General features: G+C 32.2%; 1 protein-coding gene across 1 annotated transcript in view; it reads left to right on the top strand.

Moving 5' to 3' along the window:
- Nucleotides 1-22216, top strand: part of LOC111701830 (muscle calcium channel subunit alpha-1) — an 85491-nt gene that overhangs the window by 5621 nt on the left and 57654 nt on the right. Inside the window, exons 5-16 of the mRNA XM_023473275.1 lie at nucleotides 1733-1842; nucleotides 2315-2397; nucleotides 3491-3576; nucleotides 3956-4049; nucleotides 5426-5488; nucleotides 6359-6481; nucleotides 7544-7590; nucleotides 9800-9876; nucleotides 10928-11022; nucleotides 12000-12133; nucleotides 19233-19284; nucleotides 19997-20049. Coding sequence (XP_023329043.1) covers nucleotides 1733-1842; nucleotides 2315-2397; nucleotides 3491-3576; nucleotides 3956-4049; nucleotides 5426-5488; nucleotides 6359-6481; nucleotides 7544-7590; nucleotides 9800-9876; nucleotides 10928-11022; nucleotides 12000-12133; nucleotides 19233-19284; nucleotides 19997-20049 — 1017 coding nt within the window. The remainder of the gene's footprint in view (nucleotides 1-1732; nucleotides 1843-2314; nucleotides 2398-3490; nucleotides 3577-3955; nucleotides 4050-5425; nucleotides 5489-6358; nucleotides 6482-7543; nucleotides 7591-9799; nucleotides 9877-10927; nucleotides 11023-11999; nucleotides 12134-19232; nucleotides 19285-19996; nucleotides 20050-22216) is intronic.

Below are 22216 nucleotides of genomic sequence, written 5' to 3'. Positions count from 1 at the left end.
AAACACGATTGTTTCAAACAAAATATATTAATAAACTCGTTTATACCGATAAAAAACTATTAAAAGTTAAGAAACTCAGCAAACAGTAAATTACATTAAAATGACACAAACAGAAAATTCTTTTTAATTAATTTTACATTTTACCAAGTGTTTGTTTTTCTCTCAAAGCTAGAATTTGCGCTTCACTTTCACATGTTTCAACCGATCGTATCTGCAACATGAGTCTTCAATCGTCAACAGAAGAAAATTTTTTAAAAACTATTTTAAAATATGGTTCTATACAAAGTTATTTATTTATAAAAGAAGAAACAAACTTTTTTAAAGATTTAGATTTTTTTAAAAGAGATTTTTTTGTCCCCAGGACATGATCGGGTTGTTACGATCAAATCTCGGAATTTTTCTATTGCGAAAGTTTGGTGTTGTCTGGGTTTTTATATTGATCTACCAGGGGTTGTAATCTGGCAGCACATTCATCCATCCACGCTTCATTCACATTGAGTAGAGGGTTGACAAGATTCCAGCTTCTTAGGCCTTAGAATAATAGAGTGCAGGAACTCTTCTGATATACTGGAATGAGGCTCGAGTGCCATACAGACACGAAACATCACTCTCATTTCTCCCTAACATCTTTAACCCCTGATTGGATACCCCCAGGTACCTATAGCCGGCAATCATAGACTGTCCCTGCTTGTCCACCTCTCCTCTCTTCATCATCATTGGCACTTGGATCAATCCACTTCAAGCTTCTTTCTCGTTGAGTAGAAAGAACGCACCCTTTGTCTGCGAGAGTTGTTGACCGCCTTCTCTCTGTCCTCCTACATCCGTCAGGTCATAACTGCTTAACCAGATGTCGGCTTCAGATGTTTTTGAAACCACAGTTTTGTGTGGAGTACGGGACACCAGTCTGGACACCAATCCAGTTACTGGCTTTGGACAAGTGTGCTTAACCCTATTCCCGCTGGGGGGGGGGGGTCAATTTGACCCCCCCCCTGTAGTTTTTTTTACATAACTCAAAAAGTATTGGTCTGAGGCTGTTGAAATTTTCTGACTTTTCTTACATACCCAAAGCCCTCCCTTTAGGCCTAAAACCGGGCTTTAATACTAACTGCCTGAGTCCTCAGGCACACTGCCTGAATGACTGCTTTTGCCTGTAGCAAACTAAATCTTTGTTTTGACCCACTTTCACTTGTCAGATTTTGATAAAATTTAGCTTTTTGGAAAGCCTATGACCTAAGGAAACGGATTGCCCAAGTTTTGCGAAAAAAAAAATTGCAAATTTTTTGCAAACAACCTGTCAAAGAAAATTTGCACATTTTTAGTTTTTCTTGATTAAAAATCAGGTTATTTAAAATTTTGCAAAAATTTTTGCATATTTGAAATGGCATGGTCAAGGGCTTTTCAAAAATGTATAATTTGTCATTTTTTGGACAAATTTTTTTTGCAAACATTTTTACTATAAAATTGGATTTTGCGATAAAAAATTCAATTTTCGCAAATTTGCAAATTTTTTTGCAGATTCTAAAAGTAGAGCACAAGAGCTTTCTAATGATGTATCATTTGTCATATTTGGACAAAAAACATGGGATTTAGAGGGGGGGGTCAAATTGACCCCCCCCCCCCAGCGTATCCTGGTTTTCAAGTACCCCAGCGGGGATAGGGTTAACGAGAACTGGTATCACACACTCTCAACCCCACTCCACAAAATTAAAATTTTTATCATATTTGTTTCTAGGGCCCCACGTTCTATTTACTGCTTCAAACTGAAGAATCCTGTTCGTAAAGCATGCATTGCTCTCTCAGAATCAAAAACTTTTGAACATTTTATCCTAGTGACGATTTTAGGTAAGCAACACATGTTTATAAACAAAACATTATTTTCTGAAGAGCTAGTCTTAAGAAAATTAAGTTTTAAAATTCCTCCGAGCCGTTAGAAGTTTACTTTTCACAAGATATTGTGTGTAAGTTGAAAATTGAAATAGGTATGAGGTGACAAAGTTGGAATTCACCAAAATATAGAGATTCAGAGAGTGAAAGACTATTTAATCTTCATGACACATATTCTAACATTTAAGAATATTAGGATTTCAGACGGATTCGGAAAATGTACTTAATAATTCTAAATTTTATTCTCTTCTATAGTTTGATTTTTTTTCAGAATTTAAACAATTAACTCTGATATCCGAATACACTACTAAAGAAAAACAGAAAAAAAGTTAAAAACATGGATATCTCATTCATTTTTTGATCTTACAAAGCTCTCGCTTTTAAGTCAAATTTTTTTGTGGTAACCCTGTATCTAATCTATTATGTTTAGCTACTTGTGTATCTCTGGGTCTAAATACCCCCTACCCAAACAATGATAGTGATGATACAAACAAGCTTTTAGAAGATATAGAGGTGAACATTTTTAATATTTTCTTTTAGAAGATATAGAGGTGAACATTTTTTATATTTTCTTTTAGAAGATATAGAAGTGAACATTTTTATATTTTCTTTTAGAAGATATAGAGGTGAACATTTTTAATATTTTTTCGTAGTACAACGACAAAAAATTGTCAAAGGAATTGAGTTTTTGCCACAAACTAAAATCATCTGATTCCAATATCTTTGCAAACTTATGGTGCAAACCTTTTATATTTCAAACTTAGATTATTTTATCTATAAGTGTTAACAGTTTGAAATATCTAAGGTCTACGGCATTGGGTTACAAAGATATAGAGATTAGAAAATCATAGTTTGTGGCAAAAACTCAACTCCTTTATTTTGCGAAGCAATAACATGATATCGATATCTATGTAAAAATAATAAATCTGTTTTTGAAAATTATTTCCTGAAAATAGACCAATATTATTTTCTTTTGTAACTAACAAAATTGGTAAGTATACAGAAAATATCATTACAAGCGGGAGCCAAAGGAAATGAGTTTTTGCAACAAACTTACCTTTTCTAACCCCTATATCTTTGCAACCTGATGGTGTAGACCTTTGATATTTCTAACTTAGACTATATGATCTACCAGATTTAATAGTTTAAAAAATCAAAGGTCTAGGAAAACGGGCTGCTAAGTTACAGGAATTAAAAATCTGAGTTTGTGGCAAAAACGCAATTCCTTTATGTAGTTTTCCGGTTTATTTTTTGCTAAATCTTCTTCATAGGAACAATTTCTTTCAACTACTCATAATATAGAAAATATTTTTCTACTTTATTCCAACTTAAGGGTTACAAGAAAACATAGATATAATCGACGTAATTACGATCTAAACGACGCCATTAAACCTTTGGCTGATTCGGAGATATTCTTGCTTATTACATGAAAATTTTCCAAGGAGGAAAATACAAAGATATTTGTTTTTATAAAGATTTAAACGATATTAATATTAAAAAAAAAAAACAGAAAATACGTGGCAGTCCTCGGAATGTTTGCCTCAAAAAAAAGCAAGGTGTTCAAGCAAAAAGAACAAATTCTGATTTTTAGTATTTTTTCACTTAGGTAATTTTTATGGTAATCTTTACTGTTGAATGCTTCGCAAAGATAATAGCCTATGGTCTATGGCAGCATGATGAAGCATATTTAAGGTAAAATATTTGCAAGAATAATTACTTTATGGCTCTGGTAAAGGAAGGGCGAGGAGGCAGGGGGTGAGTCCCCACCCTCTAGCCACCCCTGGAATTTTCATCTTAAGAACTTTCTTTTCTGGTTGAGTTTAAATTGTTTTATTTGTCGTACAGTGGGAGGCATAAAACTATTGGAAAGGACTGATATGACTAAAGTTATGATTTAATATAGCTCAATGAACATTAAGCAAAGCGATTGTGCAGTGAAAAAAGACCAAATTTACTATATAAGTAGATTTTCAATCTATTATACTGGTGGAACGTTTTGCTTCAATAACATCCAACTCACATCGAATTTGTATATAGTATACATATGCTGACCACTATATATAATCTTTAGGAATACGTGGAATTTTCTCGACTTTACAATCGTTATGATCGGGTTCTTCGATATTTTTCTCTCATCAATGGAGATTGAAGGATTCGACGCTAAGGTTGGTTTTTTAAAGTTTTTGACTTCTCAAGTATATGCGGTTATCTGGTTTCCCATATTTTTACTCAGGTATACCTATAGTTTCACTTAGTAGGAGCATACAAGGTTATCTGGTTTCCTTAGTAGGAGTTTACGCTGTTATCTGGTTTCTCTTATTAGTATTCAGGTATCTAGTTTCCCTTCGTAGGAGTACAGAGTATATACGGTTATCTGGTTTCCATTATTTGTACTTAGGTATCTAGTTTCCCTTAATAGGAGTCTAGGCAGTTATCTGGTTTCTTATGGTAGAAGTATTTACGGTTATCTAGTTTCTTATGGTAGAAGTATATACGGTTATCTGGTTTCATATGGTAGGAGTATATACGGTTATCTAGTTTCTTATGGTAGAAGTATATACGGTTATCTAGTTTCTTATGGTAGGAGTATATACGGTTATCTAGTTTCTTATGGTAGAAGTATGTACGGTTATCTAGTTTCATATGGTAGGAGTATATACAGTTATCTAGTTTCTTATGGTAGGAGTATATACGGTTATCTAGTTTCTTATGGTAGGAGTATATACGGTTATCTGGTTTCTTATGGTAAAAGTATATACGGTTATCTGGTTTCTTATGGTAAAAGTATATACGGTTATCTGGTTTCTTATGGTAGAAGTATATACGGTTATCTAGTTTCTTATGGTAGGAGTATATACGGTTATCTAGTTTCTTATGGTAGGAGTATATACGGTTATCTGGTTTCTTATGGTAGGAGTATATACGGTTATCTGGTTTCTTATGGTAGGAGTATATACTGTTATCTGGTTTCTTATGGTAGAAGTATATACGGTTATCTGGTTTCTTATGGTAAGAGTATACGCAGATATTGATGTTTTAGTCTTTTGTAAATTTCTTGAGAAGGGGTTAAAAAGAGTGTGGACAGTGCGCAGTTATCTGTTTTTAAACAAAGGATTTTAATTCTATATTGGAAACCATTAAAAGAGAAATGTCAACCCAACTTATCCTGCTGGAAAATAGAAACAGAGTTATATTTAAAACATACAGATGATGTAAACACTCCCAAAACCAAATTCCAATATCTCTCTTTAACAGCTTTACCATTTTTAAATGTTAATGTTATGATAAAGGCTACTATAAAGCAAAAGTGAGTTAGAGCGGTAAAATCAAAGCCCAACGCTTTGAGACACTTCAAAATCGACCAATCTTGTAAACTGAGGCAACATTTCAAAGTAAGCTAAATCTTAATACTGTATTCCCTCTAAAAGTTTTTCCCTCCTTGAATTTGCGCATCCCCTGCTGCCCCCACCCCCTCTACCCTTCCCTTGGTGCATTGGATCTCCTGATAGAGTTACTCTAAATTAATTACTTATTATTAAAGGCTTTGAGGGCATTTCGAGTTCTGAGGCCGCTTAGGCTTGTTTCTGGAGTACCAAGTTTACAGGTAAACTATAAATTGTAAGAATTAGATTCTCAAAATTTTCAAAATACGCATTTAAATTACACGTAAAACTTTTTAATCCATGGTATGACTTGATGATATGATTGAATTTAAAATTTTAACTTTCATTTTTCCTCATATGTCTTCTGTCTAATAAACTGCAAATGTTTAATTTGTGAAAAATATTGAAATTACAAATTAGCAACTTACAACGTTTATCTGTATATAATGTAAAACACACTTTGCTGATAGTTTGTGACAGTGGATAAGCTACTCATAAATATTTCTAGACTTAGAATTAAATATTTAATTTAGGTTTAAATTATTCAGATTTAAAGAACAGTGCATAGGACTAAGGGGAATAATTATTTTTATATAATTTGTTTAAAATTAGTTGGAGAGAAACAAGCTAGGAAAGGGGAAGAACAGAGGGTTGGGAGAAGAAGAGAAGAAGGGAGAAGGTGGGGAGAAGAAGAGAAGAAGGGAGGAGGTGGGGAGAAGAAGAGAAGGAGGGAGAAGGTGGGGGAAGGTGGGGAGAAGAAGAGAAGAAGGGGGGAGGTGGGGAGAAGAAGAGAAGGAGGGAGAAGGTTAAGGTCGTAAACGGAAGAAGAAGGTGGGAGAAGGTCGGGAAAGGTGGGAGAAGGTTGCTGACAGAAGGGGATAACGAGTTTCGTCAAGTGTCCCTTAAAGCTAAAAACAAACTAAAAGAAATTCTTCCAATTCACAATATGTACAATCCAGTCATAAAAGAATTCTACTTTGAAATATATTGTTTTATGCAGGAAGAGGTGCGGGGGGAGGAGATATAAATATTTAGAAGGAAAATCTGGATTTAAAGGAACAGCTCACAGTTTACTAGCTATGTATGTTTAGGTTGTGCTGAACGCTATAGTGATGGCTATGATCCCATTGTTCCATATCGCCCTTCTAGTCTTGTTCGTCATCATCATCTACGCAATCATTGGGCTGGAGATGTTCATGGGAGTCATGCATATGGTAAACATCATCATTTATTTTGGGTTATTGATTTACATACAGAGTTACCCACAAAGGATAATACTTCAGAGACGACTGTCAAAATTTTATTTAGTCGTCTCACTCGAAAATTCTTTAATTCTGAAAATTTCTGCATTGCTTATTATGAGCAAGAACTGTGGTTTTATATAGTTCCCCAATTAAGATTTATGTCAAATTGGTTATTTGGTTCCTGAGTTACGATTGGACACACAAACAAACAGATATTACTTTTTCATACATAATAGATAGAACATATCTTTAAAGGTAATATTTAAATAAAAATCACTAAATTCAATCCGCAGTAGTTTGGATCTTACAGTATTATTGCTAAAAAAAAGATATATTTCAAGAAGAATTCTTGTTAAATATTTAAATTATATTTATTACTGGAAACTATTAAATATTCACATTTGGCAAACAGTTGAAATCCTTTTATTAAATATTTTAAACTTGAAAGGTAATAATTATCAAACTCAACTAAATGTTAAAATATTATTTTAAAACCGATCCAACCAACAAATACTAAAAGAAACAAAATGGTACACGTCCATAAAAAACTATCTTCTTCTAAGTGTTCTTTAAATTGTTAAGAAACGTAAAACGATGCATAAAAATATAAATTTTAATTATCATAAAAGGTTAAGTAAACTAAAGTATTCCCATTCCGACTCTTATTAAGAAAATGCCGAATTACTTTTCAAAAATGAATGAAAGAATAAACAATTCAGTTTGAAATCATTAGATCTAAAACCACCAAAAAGTGCTCGCTAAAATCAAATGTTAAGACAGACGGAAAACACTTTAAACCCGGCCCGATCTCAACAGTTCCAATATTTAAGAGTATTTTAAGTCCCAAAAACGCGGTAATTAAGTGAGATCTATATATTCATAAAATAATTTAATTTTCAACTCCCAATGCCCATGACGAAACTTTGGAAGAAGATTTGAATGTTTATATAGACACCTAGCTCCGTACTCAGAATTTTCATGATGTATTTTTTTCGTATTTTTTGTTCAGCTTTGTATTATAACCTTGTTCAGGCTTGTTTCAGCAATCAAACTGGGAAACTAGCCTCCAATGATCCTAGGTAGTCATTTTTTTATTCATTTGTTTACTTATTCATTTATTTATTCATTTATTCATTTATTCATTTATTTATTTATTTACTTATTCATTTATTCATTTATTCATTTATTCATTTATTCATTTACATTTATTCATTTATTCATTTATTCATTTATTCATTTATTCATTTATTCATTTATTCATTTATTCATTTATTCATTTATTCATTTATTCATTTATTCGTTTTTTCATTTATTTATCAATTCATTAAATTATTCAGTTTATCATCACTTTTTACTTATTCCTCTATTCATTTACAAATATAATTACAAAATACATTAAAATCTCATTTCTAGGATGTATTCATTCAAAATGTATTCTTGCACAGTAAATAAAGCTAAGCTAATAGTAGCACAATAAACAGCAAACTTCCTAAAAATTGAGAAAAAAAAACTTTTAAAAGTTTTAAAACTTGTGACAACATAATATTTTCTCCTGATAGTTTGCCACAGTATAGAGAGTATAACACTACATTGTAGAAAGAGAAAGAAGAATGCTTTTAACAAAAAAGATTATTTTCACTCAATATTTTCTAGGGCTGGGTATCTTCAGACTTTGTAAAAACCACGTTCGTCAACGGTTTGCTAAAATCGTTCAAAAGACCAAAGAATTGGTCGTTCTATTCAGTTAACGGTATTTTCCGTTTTTTTAAGTTACTGTTTGTTAACAATCCCAATCTTGTTCTCGAAGTTTATTAAAGATGTTTTAGAAATCGCTAATGGCAAAACGAGACGTTAACGATTTTGTTATATAAAAATAGAAGTAAAAAAAATCTTTATTTTCAGTAAGTTTCATGCAATATTTGACAGAAAAAAAAACGAAATTCGCTTTCACTTTAAAAAACCCATAATTGCTCGTTTTTTTCGTTTTTTACCAACTGACCGATTTCAAAATTAACAGTTTTTGAGTTCGTTAACAGAAACATTAATTTTGAAATACTTGTCATTCTTTAACCGAGCGTTGGCCAGCCCTAATATTTCCCCGCGGACTCCCTGGAAAAAAGAATACTATTCAATTATTTGAAAATGTAAAACGGTTCAAAGAAGAGGATTTGGAACAATAGGTTTTTTATCTTTTTAAGATGATTGTTCACTTTTTTCAAAATAATGAAAAATTACGTAAAAATTTTAGAATACTGAAGATATCCTTTATTCAGTATTGCGAGTTAAAAAAACTAGCATTTGAATGAAGTATAAATTGATACGGAACGATAATTAGTTGAAATCCATCATAAAAACAATAATTTTTTTTACGCAAACTTCTGACAAATTAGGTAACATAGATTTTTTCATATTGAATGAATCTACTAAAAAAATGGGTTTTTACAATATATCTCTTAAAAATTAGACTGCTGTTGCACTTGATATATATATATATGCACAGGTTTATTACAATTTTATTTTTAATAAATGCAAAGTTAAAAACATTTTATATGTACATAATATTACAACATTCTAATGCTGTGTATAGTGTATATATGTTCTGTTGAGTTAGAATATCCAGAAAGGAATTGAGTTTTTGTCACAAACTTAAATGTTTAAATCCCTATATCTTTATAACCTGATGGAGTAAACCTTTGATATTTCAAACTTAAATTATTTGATCTAACAGTATACTTAGTTTGAAATAAATAAGGTCTAAGACATTGGGTTGCAAAGATAAAGGGATTGGAAAATAAGAGTTTGTGGCAAAGACTCAATTCCTTTGTAACAATGCATTTTATAGTGACGTAGTAATCAATTAATAGCAAAAATGAAAAGAAGATTTTGCCAAAACACAAAATAAAAAATTTACTAGCACGTAAAAATTGTTTTTAACAAATTGGTTTCACTCTATACAATTGAAGTTATTTTTCCATTCAAATTTGTTTTCCTTTTACAGACAAAATTCTCAAGACTGAGAGTTAGTCACTACGAGAATTTTTACAAAAAACTGAATGGTACTTCAGGATAGTTTAAAAAAGACAAACAATAACTTTAATTCAACCTTTTACTGTTTCCGGGGCAACCATTTTCTTACTGACATCTATAGATTTCTTCTTTTTGCTGTTCTTAGTTTGTCTTTTATTTTCCTGTACCTGTACCTGTACCTGTACCTGTACCTGTACCTGTACCTGTACCTGTACCTGTACCTGTACCTGTACCTGTACCTGTACCTGTACCTATATTAAGACCGTGTGGAGGTTCCTACCAGTGTGATGAAAGTGCTGGTGAGGTGTGTAGAGAGTATTGGGTTGGACCTAATGAAGGTAAGAAACAGTTACTAAAGATTTGTCTATATTTTTACCCATTACTAAGATTTTCAAGATTACAGGGATTTTCAACATTATTACCCGTACATTCGGATTTAGGGTGTGACTTTCGATCAACTTTTGACCCATTAAACATAAAGGAATTGAGTCTTTGCCACAAACTTAGAATTTTTAATATTTTATTAATTATTTAATATTGTTAATTTTAATATCTTCCAATGTCGCAAATCTTTGATATTTAAGGTCTACGACATTGGAATCCAAAGATATAGGGTTTAGAAAAGCAGAGTTTGTGGAAAAGACTCAATTCCTTTGTATAATTATTTCTGCATTAATTTTATATTATATATTATTCCAACTTAACATTGAATTTGTTCTGTAATTCCAAGCCCTGCATAACTATCATAACTACTCGAATGTTTAATTTTAAACCAAAACGCGATTGAACTAAAATCAAAGACACCGAACGCATCTCGCTCTAACTATTCCAGGATGTGCTTAGTTCCATTGCAAGCATTAATCATTCTGTCCTCACCTAAGCTTAATAAAACTTCTAAATACCGAAAGTTCATGTATTATATCTTTTTCAAGACACGTGAACACTCCCTTTCAGACTGAACTTGGTTGGGTTGAAAACTAACTAAAGTTTCCAGACATTACAGAGTTGAAACTTGCATCTCCTCCTCGACATAAATCATTAATTCAGAAAATCATAGTCACACTCTTCAAACTTATAAAAACTATATATATATATTTGTACAGTGGGACCCATAATACCGTGGAATAGGAAGACGAAATTTAAGCAATCTTTTGCCTATTCGATATTGTTGGAAAGCCAATAGTTTCACAGTTGCTTGAAAAAACTTTTAAAGTGAAATTGGCTCTAGCTGTTACATATACCGCACAATTGCTGTGTGTATGTTCACTTGCCTTTTCAATATAATAATTCACAGTCGTCTTCCTTTTTCACAGCGTTATAGGTCGTATAGTATAGTAAAAAAAACTTAACTTATTAAAAGCATAATTTGATGAGTTTCCTGTATTTCAGGGATAACTAACTTTGATAACTTTATTCTGGCGATGTTAACTGTGTTCCAGTGTATTACACTGGAAGGGTGGACAGATGTACTCTACTGGATACAGGTAGACCAAACCAAACCTTCTACTGGATACAGGTAGACCAAACCAAACCTTCTACTGGATACAGGTAGACCAAACCAAACCTTCTACTGGATACAGGTAGACCAAATCAAACCTTCTACTGGATACAGGTAAACCAAACCTAACCTTCTACTGGATACAGGTAGACCAAACCAAACCTTCTACTGGATACAGGTAGACCAAACCAAACCTTCTACTGGATACAGGTAGACCAAACCAAACCTTTTAATGTGTACAGGTAGACCAAACCAAACCTTCTACTGGATACAGGTAGACCAAACCAACCTTCTAATGGATACAGGTAGACCAAACCAAACCTTCTACTGGATACAGGTAGACCAAACCAAACCTTCCACTGGATACAATACAGGTAGACCAAACCAAACCTTCTACTGGATACAGGTAGACCAAACCAAACCTTCTAATGGATACAGGTAGACCAAACCAAACCTTCTACTGGATACAGGTAGACCAAACCAAACCAATAGTAACAAAGTGATCCCTAACCCAACAATGCAACAATCCAAATTAACCAGGTTTACCTACAAAGATGAGAATGAAAGATGACTGGCGATCTCAATGTTAAATTAATTTCAATTGATTCTGTAATTTAATGGCTTATTTAATGATTTTGCATAGAAACAAATAAGTTTACAGACAAGAAACAGGCAGTACGTGCACTCGTCTCTAAATTCTCATCCTTTGAGGGTATCCCTGTATCTTCATAAGTCAAAACCTAACCTAAATAAAGCTAACATAACCAAATTTAGTTAGAGCTATTTTTCACAACCAAACCTACCAAAATTCAATATGGTGTAATTTTAGCATAAAGAATATACTAAATAGTGAGCTATGCGTATTCCTTAACATTCTATTCATAATTTTGAATAAAATGGTTGTATTTTCGAACGAAATGTTAGTAAATATCTTCTCACATATAATATATGTATTGTTACTAGGATGCTATGGGTAAATCCTGGCAATGGAGTTATTTCCTGTCTTTAGTTGTTCTTGGAGCATTCTTCGTTATGAATCTTATCCTTGGTGTTCTATCAGGAGAATTCTCCAAGGAGAGAGCTAAAGCAACCAGCAGGTATCTATCTACCTATCTTATCTATTTATCTATCTATCTATCTATTCTATCTATCTATTTATCTCTCCATCTGAACGTAGCTTCGATCATGGGAGGATTTACTGAAAGAGAATATACATTGATCTTTGAACTAAAAGAGCCCACAGAAGATATCGAGATCAAGCAATCGAAATTAAGAGTATCCAACACAAAAATGTTCAGCTCTGTATGTGTACTGTACAGCTTGCTTTAACTACTTAACAGTCGACCCGGTACTTAAAATGAACTGGAGTTTAAAGTGAAAACCCGAAAATGATGTTTAAAGTCTGGATAACACGATGCTTACTCTACAATACATATATCTCTTTAGTTCCACAGTTGGTGTACTAAGAAGATCTATCTATCTATTTATCTACAGGGTGTCCCAATAAACATGGGGATTGAGTGATTATTTTGATATCGTCATTGTAAATGGTTTTTTAGTGTACGGTGATTCCTTGTAGGAAAGCTGTACCAAACATACTACACTAGTTCCTCTTTATACTGTTTATCTTGTAGGAAAGCTGTACCAAACATACTACACTAGTTCCTCTCTATACTGTTTATCTTGTTGGAAAGCTGTACCAAACATACTACACTAGTTCCTCTCTATACTGTTTTAATTGTAGGAAAGCTGTACCAAACATAGTACACAAGTTCCTCTCTATACTATTTATCTTGTAGGAAAGCTGTACCAAACATACTACTAACTACACTAGTTCCTCTCTATACTGTTTATCTTGCAGACATATTACAGAACATCATACAACGTTTTGAAAAATAAAAACCGTTTACATAAAATACACTCTAGCAGACGTAACTTTATCTATTTTCATTGACACTAGGTTATACAACGCTGCATACTTAACAAAGATGACTTCGTCTTCGTCTCTCAATTCCCATGTTTTTTTAGGACAGCCTGTAATTTACGTCAACTAGTTTCTCCCTTGTTTTATTGTTATATCTCTAGCCGTGTGATAAAATTTATTTAAATTAGTCTCGAGTATTTTCACATTTCTCGATGTAATATTTGGGGTTTGCTTATATAAGAAGAATTCTACAAAAATTCATTGACTTTAAAGGCAGAGCACTGTGAACTCTTTATGTGCCATTAACTGGGACGACTTTGCGATATCCTGGCTTCTAAAGTAATAATTTTTTTGCAAATGTAAATGGTTACATGAGAACTTTAAAACAATTTTATTCTTCTCGATAGCTCTTAAATATGAGGAGTTACGATTAGAAACATTCATTAAAAACATTCACGATTTCAATCTAACGTGAAAGTAACTGATCGGTCAAATTTCCTAATCCCTATTTTTTAACCTGATGGTGTAAACCTTTAATATTTCAAAAGTGGGCTGTGTAATCTAACAAACGTCACAACTTGAAGTATTAAATGGTAATAATGTATTTGCAGATTAGTAATTATAATTTGGTCCCATTATTTATTCTTTCCGATGTATGTTTCAAGAGAACTGCCACCCATAACAGTATCACGTGTTAAACCAAGCCGAGATTGAACGTAAACATGTTTAAAGTTTAAAATTGAATAATTCAGAAGAATTTTTTTTTTAAATAGTTTTTTATTTATTTTCTCTTCCCGCGAATGGATCCTTTTAACAAATTGATCAAATATAGGTTTTTGCGATGTTTTTTCTCCTCACCGTAATAATAAAACCTTTCAGGTTAGCTTTGATCTGGACACTCTGTGGTCAGAGAAATCAAATTGAAGAGAATTAAACTATACTTTCTGTATTAGGTCTGATCTAATACATGGATATTGTCTTCCTTTAGCCTTTATCTTTCTTTTTTCTTATCCTCCATTCATCCATTTATCTTTTTTATACTCCATTCATCCATTTCATCTATTCTTATCCTCTATTCGTCCATTTTATCTTGATTGTCCTTAATTCTTCCATTTTATTTTTTCTTATCCTTCATTCATCCATTTTATCTTCATTTATCCTCTATTTATTCCTTTTATCTTTTCTTATCCTCCATTCATCCATTTTATCTTTTCTTATCGTCCATTCATCCATTTTATTTTTACTTAAGCTCCATTTATCCATTTTATCTCTTCCCCTTCAATTATCTTCCTCTATTCTCTCCTTCTATTTTCTATTCTCTCCTTCTATCCTCTATTCTCTCCTTTTTTACTCTATTATCTCCTTTTATCCTCTAGTCTATCCTTCTATCCTTTATTCTCTCCTTCTATCCTCTATTCTCTCCTTCTATCCTCTATTATCTCCTTCTATCCTCTTTTCTCTCCTTCTATTCATTATTCTCTCCTTCTATCCTCTTTTCTCTCCTTCTTTTCTCTATTTTCTCCTTTTATCCTCTTTTCTCTCCTTCTATTCTCTCCTTTAATCCTCTATTATCTCCTTTTATCCTCTATTCTCGCCTTCTTTCCTCTATTTTCTCCTTCTATCCTCTATTCTCTCCTTCTATACTCTATTCTCTCCTTCTATCCTCTGTTCTCTCCTTCTATCCTCTATTTCCTCCTTCTATCCTGTATTATTTTCTATTCTATTTTCTACCAATCCTTCCTTTTTTCTCTCGTAACTGTGTCATTTATTCAATAGATTACATTTCTCCATTAATCTTTTTAGATCATTTTTTCTCCCAATATCTTGTCTTTTCCCGATATTCAAACAAATATATTAAAATGAAAAAGTCAAATATCTTAAATTACAAAAAAGAAAAATGGTCTCCTTTTTGCAAAACATTGAAAATATAAAATTCCATAACTTTTTGTTTGAAATATCGTTTTAATATTGATATCCTTAATAGAACTTTCAAAATAAAAAGTCCCAAAGAACATTTTGTATAAATATGTTTAATAAGAGTGGAATGAAAAATCTAAAAATAAAGTGGATCAGGAAATCCATACCAAATATAATATTGACGGGAATATTGACGGGATCAGGAAATCCAAACTAAATATAAAATTAACGGGATCAGGAAATCCAACTAAATATAAAATTAACGGGATCATGAAATCAAAACCAAATAAAATATTAACGAGATAAGAAATCCAAACCAAATATAATATTAACGGGATCATGAAATCCAAACTAAATATAAAATTAACGGGATCAGGAAATCCAAACCAAAAATATTATTAACAGGATCAGGAAATCCAAACTAAATATATTATTAACGGGATCATGAAATCCAAACTAAATATAAGATTAACGGGATCAGGAAATCCAAACCAAATATATTATTAACAGGATCAGAAAATCCAAACTAAATATATTATTAACGGGATCAGGAAATCCAAACTAAATATATTATTAACGGGATCAGGAAATCCAAACCAAATATATTATTAACAGGATCAGAAAATCCAAACTAAATTAACGGGATCAGGAAATCCAAACTAAATATATTATTAACGGGATCAGGAAATCCAAACTAAATTTATTATTAACGGGATCAGGAAATCCAAACTAAATATAAGATTAACGGGATTAGGAAATCCAAACTAAATTGCAATATTAAAAATATTGTTGTATTCCGGACTGAACCTGAAAAGGGTGAACAGTCCCTAAGATACAATGAGAGATCGGAGAGACCAGATTGATTCAGTTCAGCCCGAACCTTAGAAGAGTAGACACGCATATAAATCGTCCATCTGCCACTATCGTTCCGGGCCCTGTGCTACATACAGCGTACAGGATATTTATATATTTACATTGAGTTCCTATGAAGATGAGCAGCGAAGATTAGATGATGATGAACCCCGCATACCGAGTGACACCTGATAATGGATATGATGAAGATACAACTGAGGATGCAGCTAAACATGCAGCTGAAGATGCAGCTAAAGATGCAGCTGTGGATGAGAGGGAGTCGGAGGATGGAAGTGTCCCCAGCCTGGAGACTGACCTCTCATCAGATGACGACCAGACCAACATTCCTGGGACAGAAGGAAGGAGTTCTATCTTGAGAGATCACGTGGATCATGAGGATCAAGATTGTCCTCAGCTCTTTGGTGAACAGGCACTTACTACACCTTATCTCCCTAGTATCTGGGATCCTCCTGGACGTCATGGAGCCCAGTTACATGAGTTCCTCCATTCAACCAGGGAGAAGATATTGGACCGTTTGTTCGTGCAGGTTCTGAGGATGAAGAGATATCTGGAGGAGCAACGGAGATTGAACATGATCCCTGAGTATGAGGTATTATTAGAGGGTTTATCCCTCCTTGTGATGATGGGATCCAAGCTTGATAGGATTGCAGAGATCTCAAGGGATCCTGCTCATGATCCTAAATAGGATCATTATTATTCATTTGATAAGGTCCCCAGTGATCGTGATCATGATCTTAATAAATAAGGATCATGATCAATGCTAATCTGTCACATAACAGTAATAATATATCAATATGTTTCATTTATATAATGTGTATAAATAAATGTACAATGCCTAATCGTTTCATTACAGGGTATTACCAGGGTACAAATATAATGGACCATATAGGGAACTGATCCGCAATAGGAGAAGACCTAATGTATGACCTTATCAAGTTTATAGATTATTTAGTTAATAAATTTATTGTATCAGTTCTATTTGTTGGAAAATACGACAATATCAAATGTTTACAAAAGCAAAATTGAAAGACAAATTACTTTATAGGGAATGTGTTCTGTAGAACGAAATCGATTAAAAAACACGCCTTTATATTTTTGTCGAATAATAATCACACATACTTTAGAATATAATATCAACTCTTAATAATATCTACTTTTAGAACTGCTGCAATGAAAATCTATACCATATTCATGATATGAATAATTGAAACTTTTCCTTTTGCTCAAGAGTTTATTCTTTGATGAATATCTGTTTAGAATAATTAATAGAATTAGAATTTTGTAGTGGCCTCTCATGTGGATTTTAATATACATTTCAGACTAATCAAATGCCTTTATGAAGTCCAAAAGAGAGACCTTTAAGTTTTTTTCTACAGTGAACCCATCTTATTAATAATCCACATTTTTGGTCTCATTGACAAGATTAAAACCATTGCTAGGCTAAATTAAATCTTCGGTTAGAACCTTTTTGTTGTGAATCTCGGGTTTAAGCATTCGAGATCAAGCGTTCAAGATTAATAACAGGTCCCATCGCTGGTCTTTAAAGGGACTGTAAGCGTAATTTAAAGGGAGTGACCGGCAATGTATTGTGGTCAAAATGAGTATGCATTAATATAGAAAATCTTTTTTGGATTCATTTGAGACATATATAACGTTTCCACGATGTATAACTACTGAGTTTGAGTGCAAAGTCGACGTTAAAAATCATGAAATTTGGCGGGTACGTTTTCAGAATCGGTTTTTAAAAATTATCAAATAACGAGGACGAAAAATAAAGTAAAAATTATACAGTAAACGTGTTCGATATTTATGAACATATTTCTCAAAAGAAACTTGTTAATAAATCAATGTTAGAATCAATTATTTCGTTTTCATCATAATATTGAATTTCTTATTCTCTATGAATTTGTTCGCAGATTTCAACAAATTCTTTTTCTGTCGTCTTCTCAATTAAAATTCTAAAATATCTGCAAAAAATCTTTGTGAATAATCAGAGATTATAGAAACTAATAATTGAATAGGATTACTTATTTTTTATGATGAGAGTTAATTTTTTTTTCTCAATCTGTTCCTAAACAACTTATTAGTTTACTGTAAAATTCTGTTTACATTTTTTGTTGTCGTTATTTAATAATTAAAAAAAACGATTCTGAAAAGGCACCCACCAAATTTATGATTTTGAGCGTCGACTTTGCGCTCAAACTCAGTAAATATGCGTTGTAGAAACGTTTTATGTGTCTCAAATGAATTCTAAAAATGTGTCCACAATGCTACATATTCAGTGCAACCACCATACATTCCCTGTCACTCCCTTTAAAGGAACCCTCCAAGTAAGGATGGGCAATAGCAAGATTCGTTTTACAAAATTTTTTAATGACTTTAGACTTTTAAAAGGTTTTACGACGCTATGAGAAGGTTCCAACATTTTAAAACTTTATTCTGTAGAAGTTTGCTTTTATCAAACATGCAAATTTGTTACCCTCGAAGAAACAATTGTGTTTGGGTTTTTAAAACGATAGCTTTTGGTTCGTTTTTGCCTTTTATTTTTACCTAGGATAACAAATTTTCATTTTTGATGAACGCAAACTTCTACAGAATACAATTTTAAATTCTAAAAGTCTAAAAATATTAAAAGTTCTGTAAAACGAATCTAACTATTGCACATTGCTACCATCGAGCAAAGATGACAATGCCCAATTTCCAACGGTACCATTGAAACCTGAATCTGATCAAAATGTGGAAGATAGTTTGTCCAACTCGAAAAGTGTTTAGTTTCTGCATGTTGACTGCAGGAGAGACCAACAAATGTTGATTGTAGATTGTTTTTAGCAAATGCATTAAAAATGCAAAATGTATTTTAATCTGATATTTAGTTTTATTCCAACAGTAAAACTAAATCATTTTATATATTTGTTTGTAAATTGGGGAAAATCTTGAATCAAAGTGCTTATATCTTAATTAATTAACCGGTTTAATTTAACTGTGATCATTGTTTGAATTACCGTGGGGTAATTTCTGATATAACAGGTTCACGTTCGCGAAATCAAACCGTTCGTTTACTGATTAGTTTGGTTGAAAAACAACGAACATCTAAACACTGTTTGGATTTAAACTATTTTTTACCTTAGAATCCTTCTTATTCAAAAACTGTTTGTTGGACTATTTTGATATTTGATATTTTACTTTTCTCAATCCCCCAGGGACTGCAGTAGTTGTATTTTACCCTATACATGCGAAGGGGCATGCCAGATTCCCAACAGTACCCTTGAAACCTTTATCTGAATTTCACCACATTTTAAAATAATTAGCTTTCAAAATAAAATAAAAATATCTTACTCATTCTTGTTAACACAAAGCTTTTAAAGGGTACCTTAGTGAATCAGACATTTCCGTGTCATCATTGAGGTTCACTTGAAATTACGTTTACAGACCCTTTAAAATTAACTGATTTTGAATAATAATACCACGTTTCCTTATTTCAGGGGCGTATACCACAAAAATAAACTCAGAGCACAGATGGAAGACGACATGAAGGTAATATGAGTATTTATTGCTTCTTTCTGGAGTCCCGGCACTGTCCAGGTATATATCACTGTTTATAGTTAATGGCGCTGTTTACCCACCACGCTCATGGTATTAATCTAGATTTTATAATTAGTTCTCACATTGCCCATGTAATTTTAAAAAAAGAATTTATGTAGTCTCTGGGATACCTGAAGGTTACCTACCAACAGTTTCAGCTTATTTGGTCCATCAGTTCAGTCAGCTATAGCAAACATATATATACATATATACATATATACATATATACATATATATTATATGTTATATCAGTTCAGTCAGCTATAGCAAACATATATATACATATATACATATATACATATATACATATATATTATATGTTATATCAGTTCAGTCAGCTATAGCAAACATATATATACATATATATTATATGAGTTAGCTTTATTATCAGTATAATAAAACAAGACATTCGTATATATATTGCGTAAAGCCGACCAAACGGCTGGACCGATTGGGCTGATTTTTTTGTGGAGACTTATGGGTGGCCGGGGGGTGTTATAGGCAAAAATAAATTCGAACATTTATTTATTTTTTTATTTTTTTCTTCAAAATGTTTTTTTTCCACGGACAACGCCGGGCCCTTCAGCTAGTACAGAATAAAATTAATTTAAATTATATAAAATTAACTATTTTGATTATAAATTATAAAGTTGTTGTTTGTCAGGGATATTTGGATTGGTTAGCTCATGCTGAGGAAATAGATCCAACAAACTACAGGTATCACAGTCATTCAAAAGTTTTAAGCTCTCACGGAAAATCAATTTTGTCCATTACTTCATAAAAACCATAAAGCTAAAAAAACTGATTTATGTTTCTATTTTCATTGTTTTTGTTTCTATTCTACTCCTCAAAATTACTCTGAGTCGGATTTAGGTTTAAAAAATTGTTTTTTGGATCCTAAAGGAAAATATCTGATGATTTAGGAATAGTATTTAGGGAAAATCCAAAAAGTATGTCTTAAGGCACATATCGCATATTTTCGCGGATTTTCTTATTTTCTTAAAATATTCATATAAAATTTCATATTTTGCTAAACAAACTTTATGTTGAAAAAATGTTAAAAATCTATGATATTTTGGTATGGCAGGCCCCCATGTGGCAAATAGCAAACAGTAAAATGTTAAATTTTACATGAATATTTTAAGAAAATGAGAAAATTCTCGAAAATATGCAATATTTGCCTTGGATTTTTTTCTGATTTTTGGATTTTCCTAAATACTATTCCTATAAAATCATCAGATGTTTTCCATTAAAATTAAAAAAGAAGTTCCATACACTATTTTCAAACCTAAAGCCTACTCAGGCTTAGTGTGTTTAGGGATACACAAAATATATAAGTGAATTAGTGAGATAAAATCAACGTCTAATGAGTTGAATTACTACCACATAGATTCAGCCTGTTTGAATAAAGTCACATAAATGTTTAAGACAGGGTCGACTTTGAAGTGTCGCAACGCCTTGATCTTTGATTTTACTGCTCTAACTCAATTATGCTCTTCTGTAGCCCTTTTCATGTAAATTTTAGCACAATAAAGCACTGGTGGTTAGCTTTGGTTTTACAGAAGTAATTGACAAAATTCTTAGATTTTTGCTTTAGAGCTTGAGACCTTGAAATCACAACTTTTTATAAGCAGTCTGGATCAATGTGGTATATATTTATGCCTTATTTTTGCTTTACGACATTTCTAAATGAAATATATCTAACTAATATATCCTAACTGCAACGTTTGGAAATTAGTTACCCCAGGCTAACGGTTGCATGATCTGAGCCGGTACAACGCGTGTACTGTACTTTATATGCATTCAGTCGTACATATCCAGTCTGAACTATACAGTGCACGTTTTATGCAAAAAAAATGTAGCCTGGAAAAATTAAAAGTGGGGTGTAATTGAAAAATAGAAGATTTAAGAGGTCACAAAAGTCACACCAGTATTTCTGCATTAAACGAACGTTTTTCTAATTTTAAGATTAAAGTAAGACCTCATTCGAGATTTAACTTTGTTACAACTTCTATAATGGTATTTATTATTCAGCTTCTATCTTTTTTATTAAAAACTTTTTCTTTTTAACTCTTTTAGATTATCTCTAGCCGTCTATGGTTTACTATTACATGTAGCTGAAGAGAAAAGTAGAAAACTCGAACTTTGTTTAAAGTTTAACCACACTTCAAAACTTGAAAACCTAGTTAACTGCTGGCAATGGATGAGTACAGAGATGTATTAGTGCTCAACTTCGGATGAGTTTGGTTTAGGGGGGATGAGGGGGATGAGAGAGGATAAGAGAGGATGATGTGGGAAAAGGGGAGATGAGAGGATATAAGGACCGAAAGGATAAATTTAAAATTACCAATATCCAAATTTACCGAATTAAAATGACAGAATTCAAACTTTCAGTTTTCCAAATTACAGGATTCAAAACTTCACATTCAAAATTTCATAATTCTAAATTTCATAATTCAAAATTTCTGAATTTAAAATTACCAATATCTTAAATTACCGAATTCAATTTTCAGAACTCCAAAATAAAGAATTTCAGAATTCAAAATTGAAGAATTTAAAAGTATAGAATTCACAATTACAAAATCCAAAATACTCTTTTAAGATTCACTAAATGTACTCAAAAAATTATTTATGGTGTATTCTGGTATTTATGGACCAAAAAGAGGTAACATTATCAGTGGCGTTCTGGGGGGGGGGGGGTGCAGACTCCCGTTCACCCCTTAGGCTTCCCCTAGAGCCAGAATTCTTGAATTTGGAGGCAGTATTATCAAAGCTTTTAATTTTTTTTTATTTCTAGGGCCGTACTTTTGAATGGAATGATATTTTTAACCCGGTTTAAAATAAAACAACTGCATGTTTCCATAACTTTTTTACCAAAAATTCA

Source organism: Eurytemora carolleeae, unplaced genomic scaffold, assembly GCF_000591075.1.
Source record: "Eurytemora carolleeae unplaced genomic scaffold, Eaff_2.0 scaffold476, whole genome shotgun sequence".
NCBI classification, from domain to species: Eukaryota; Metazoa; Arthropoda; class Copepoda; order Calanoida; family Temoridae; genus Eurytemora; species Eurytemora carolleeae.
This window is presented reverse-complemented; position numbering and strand designations above follow the sequence as displayed.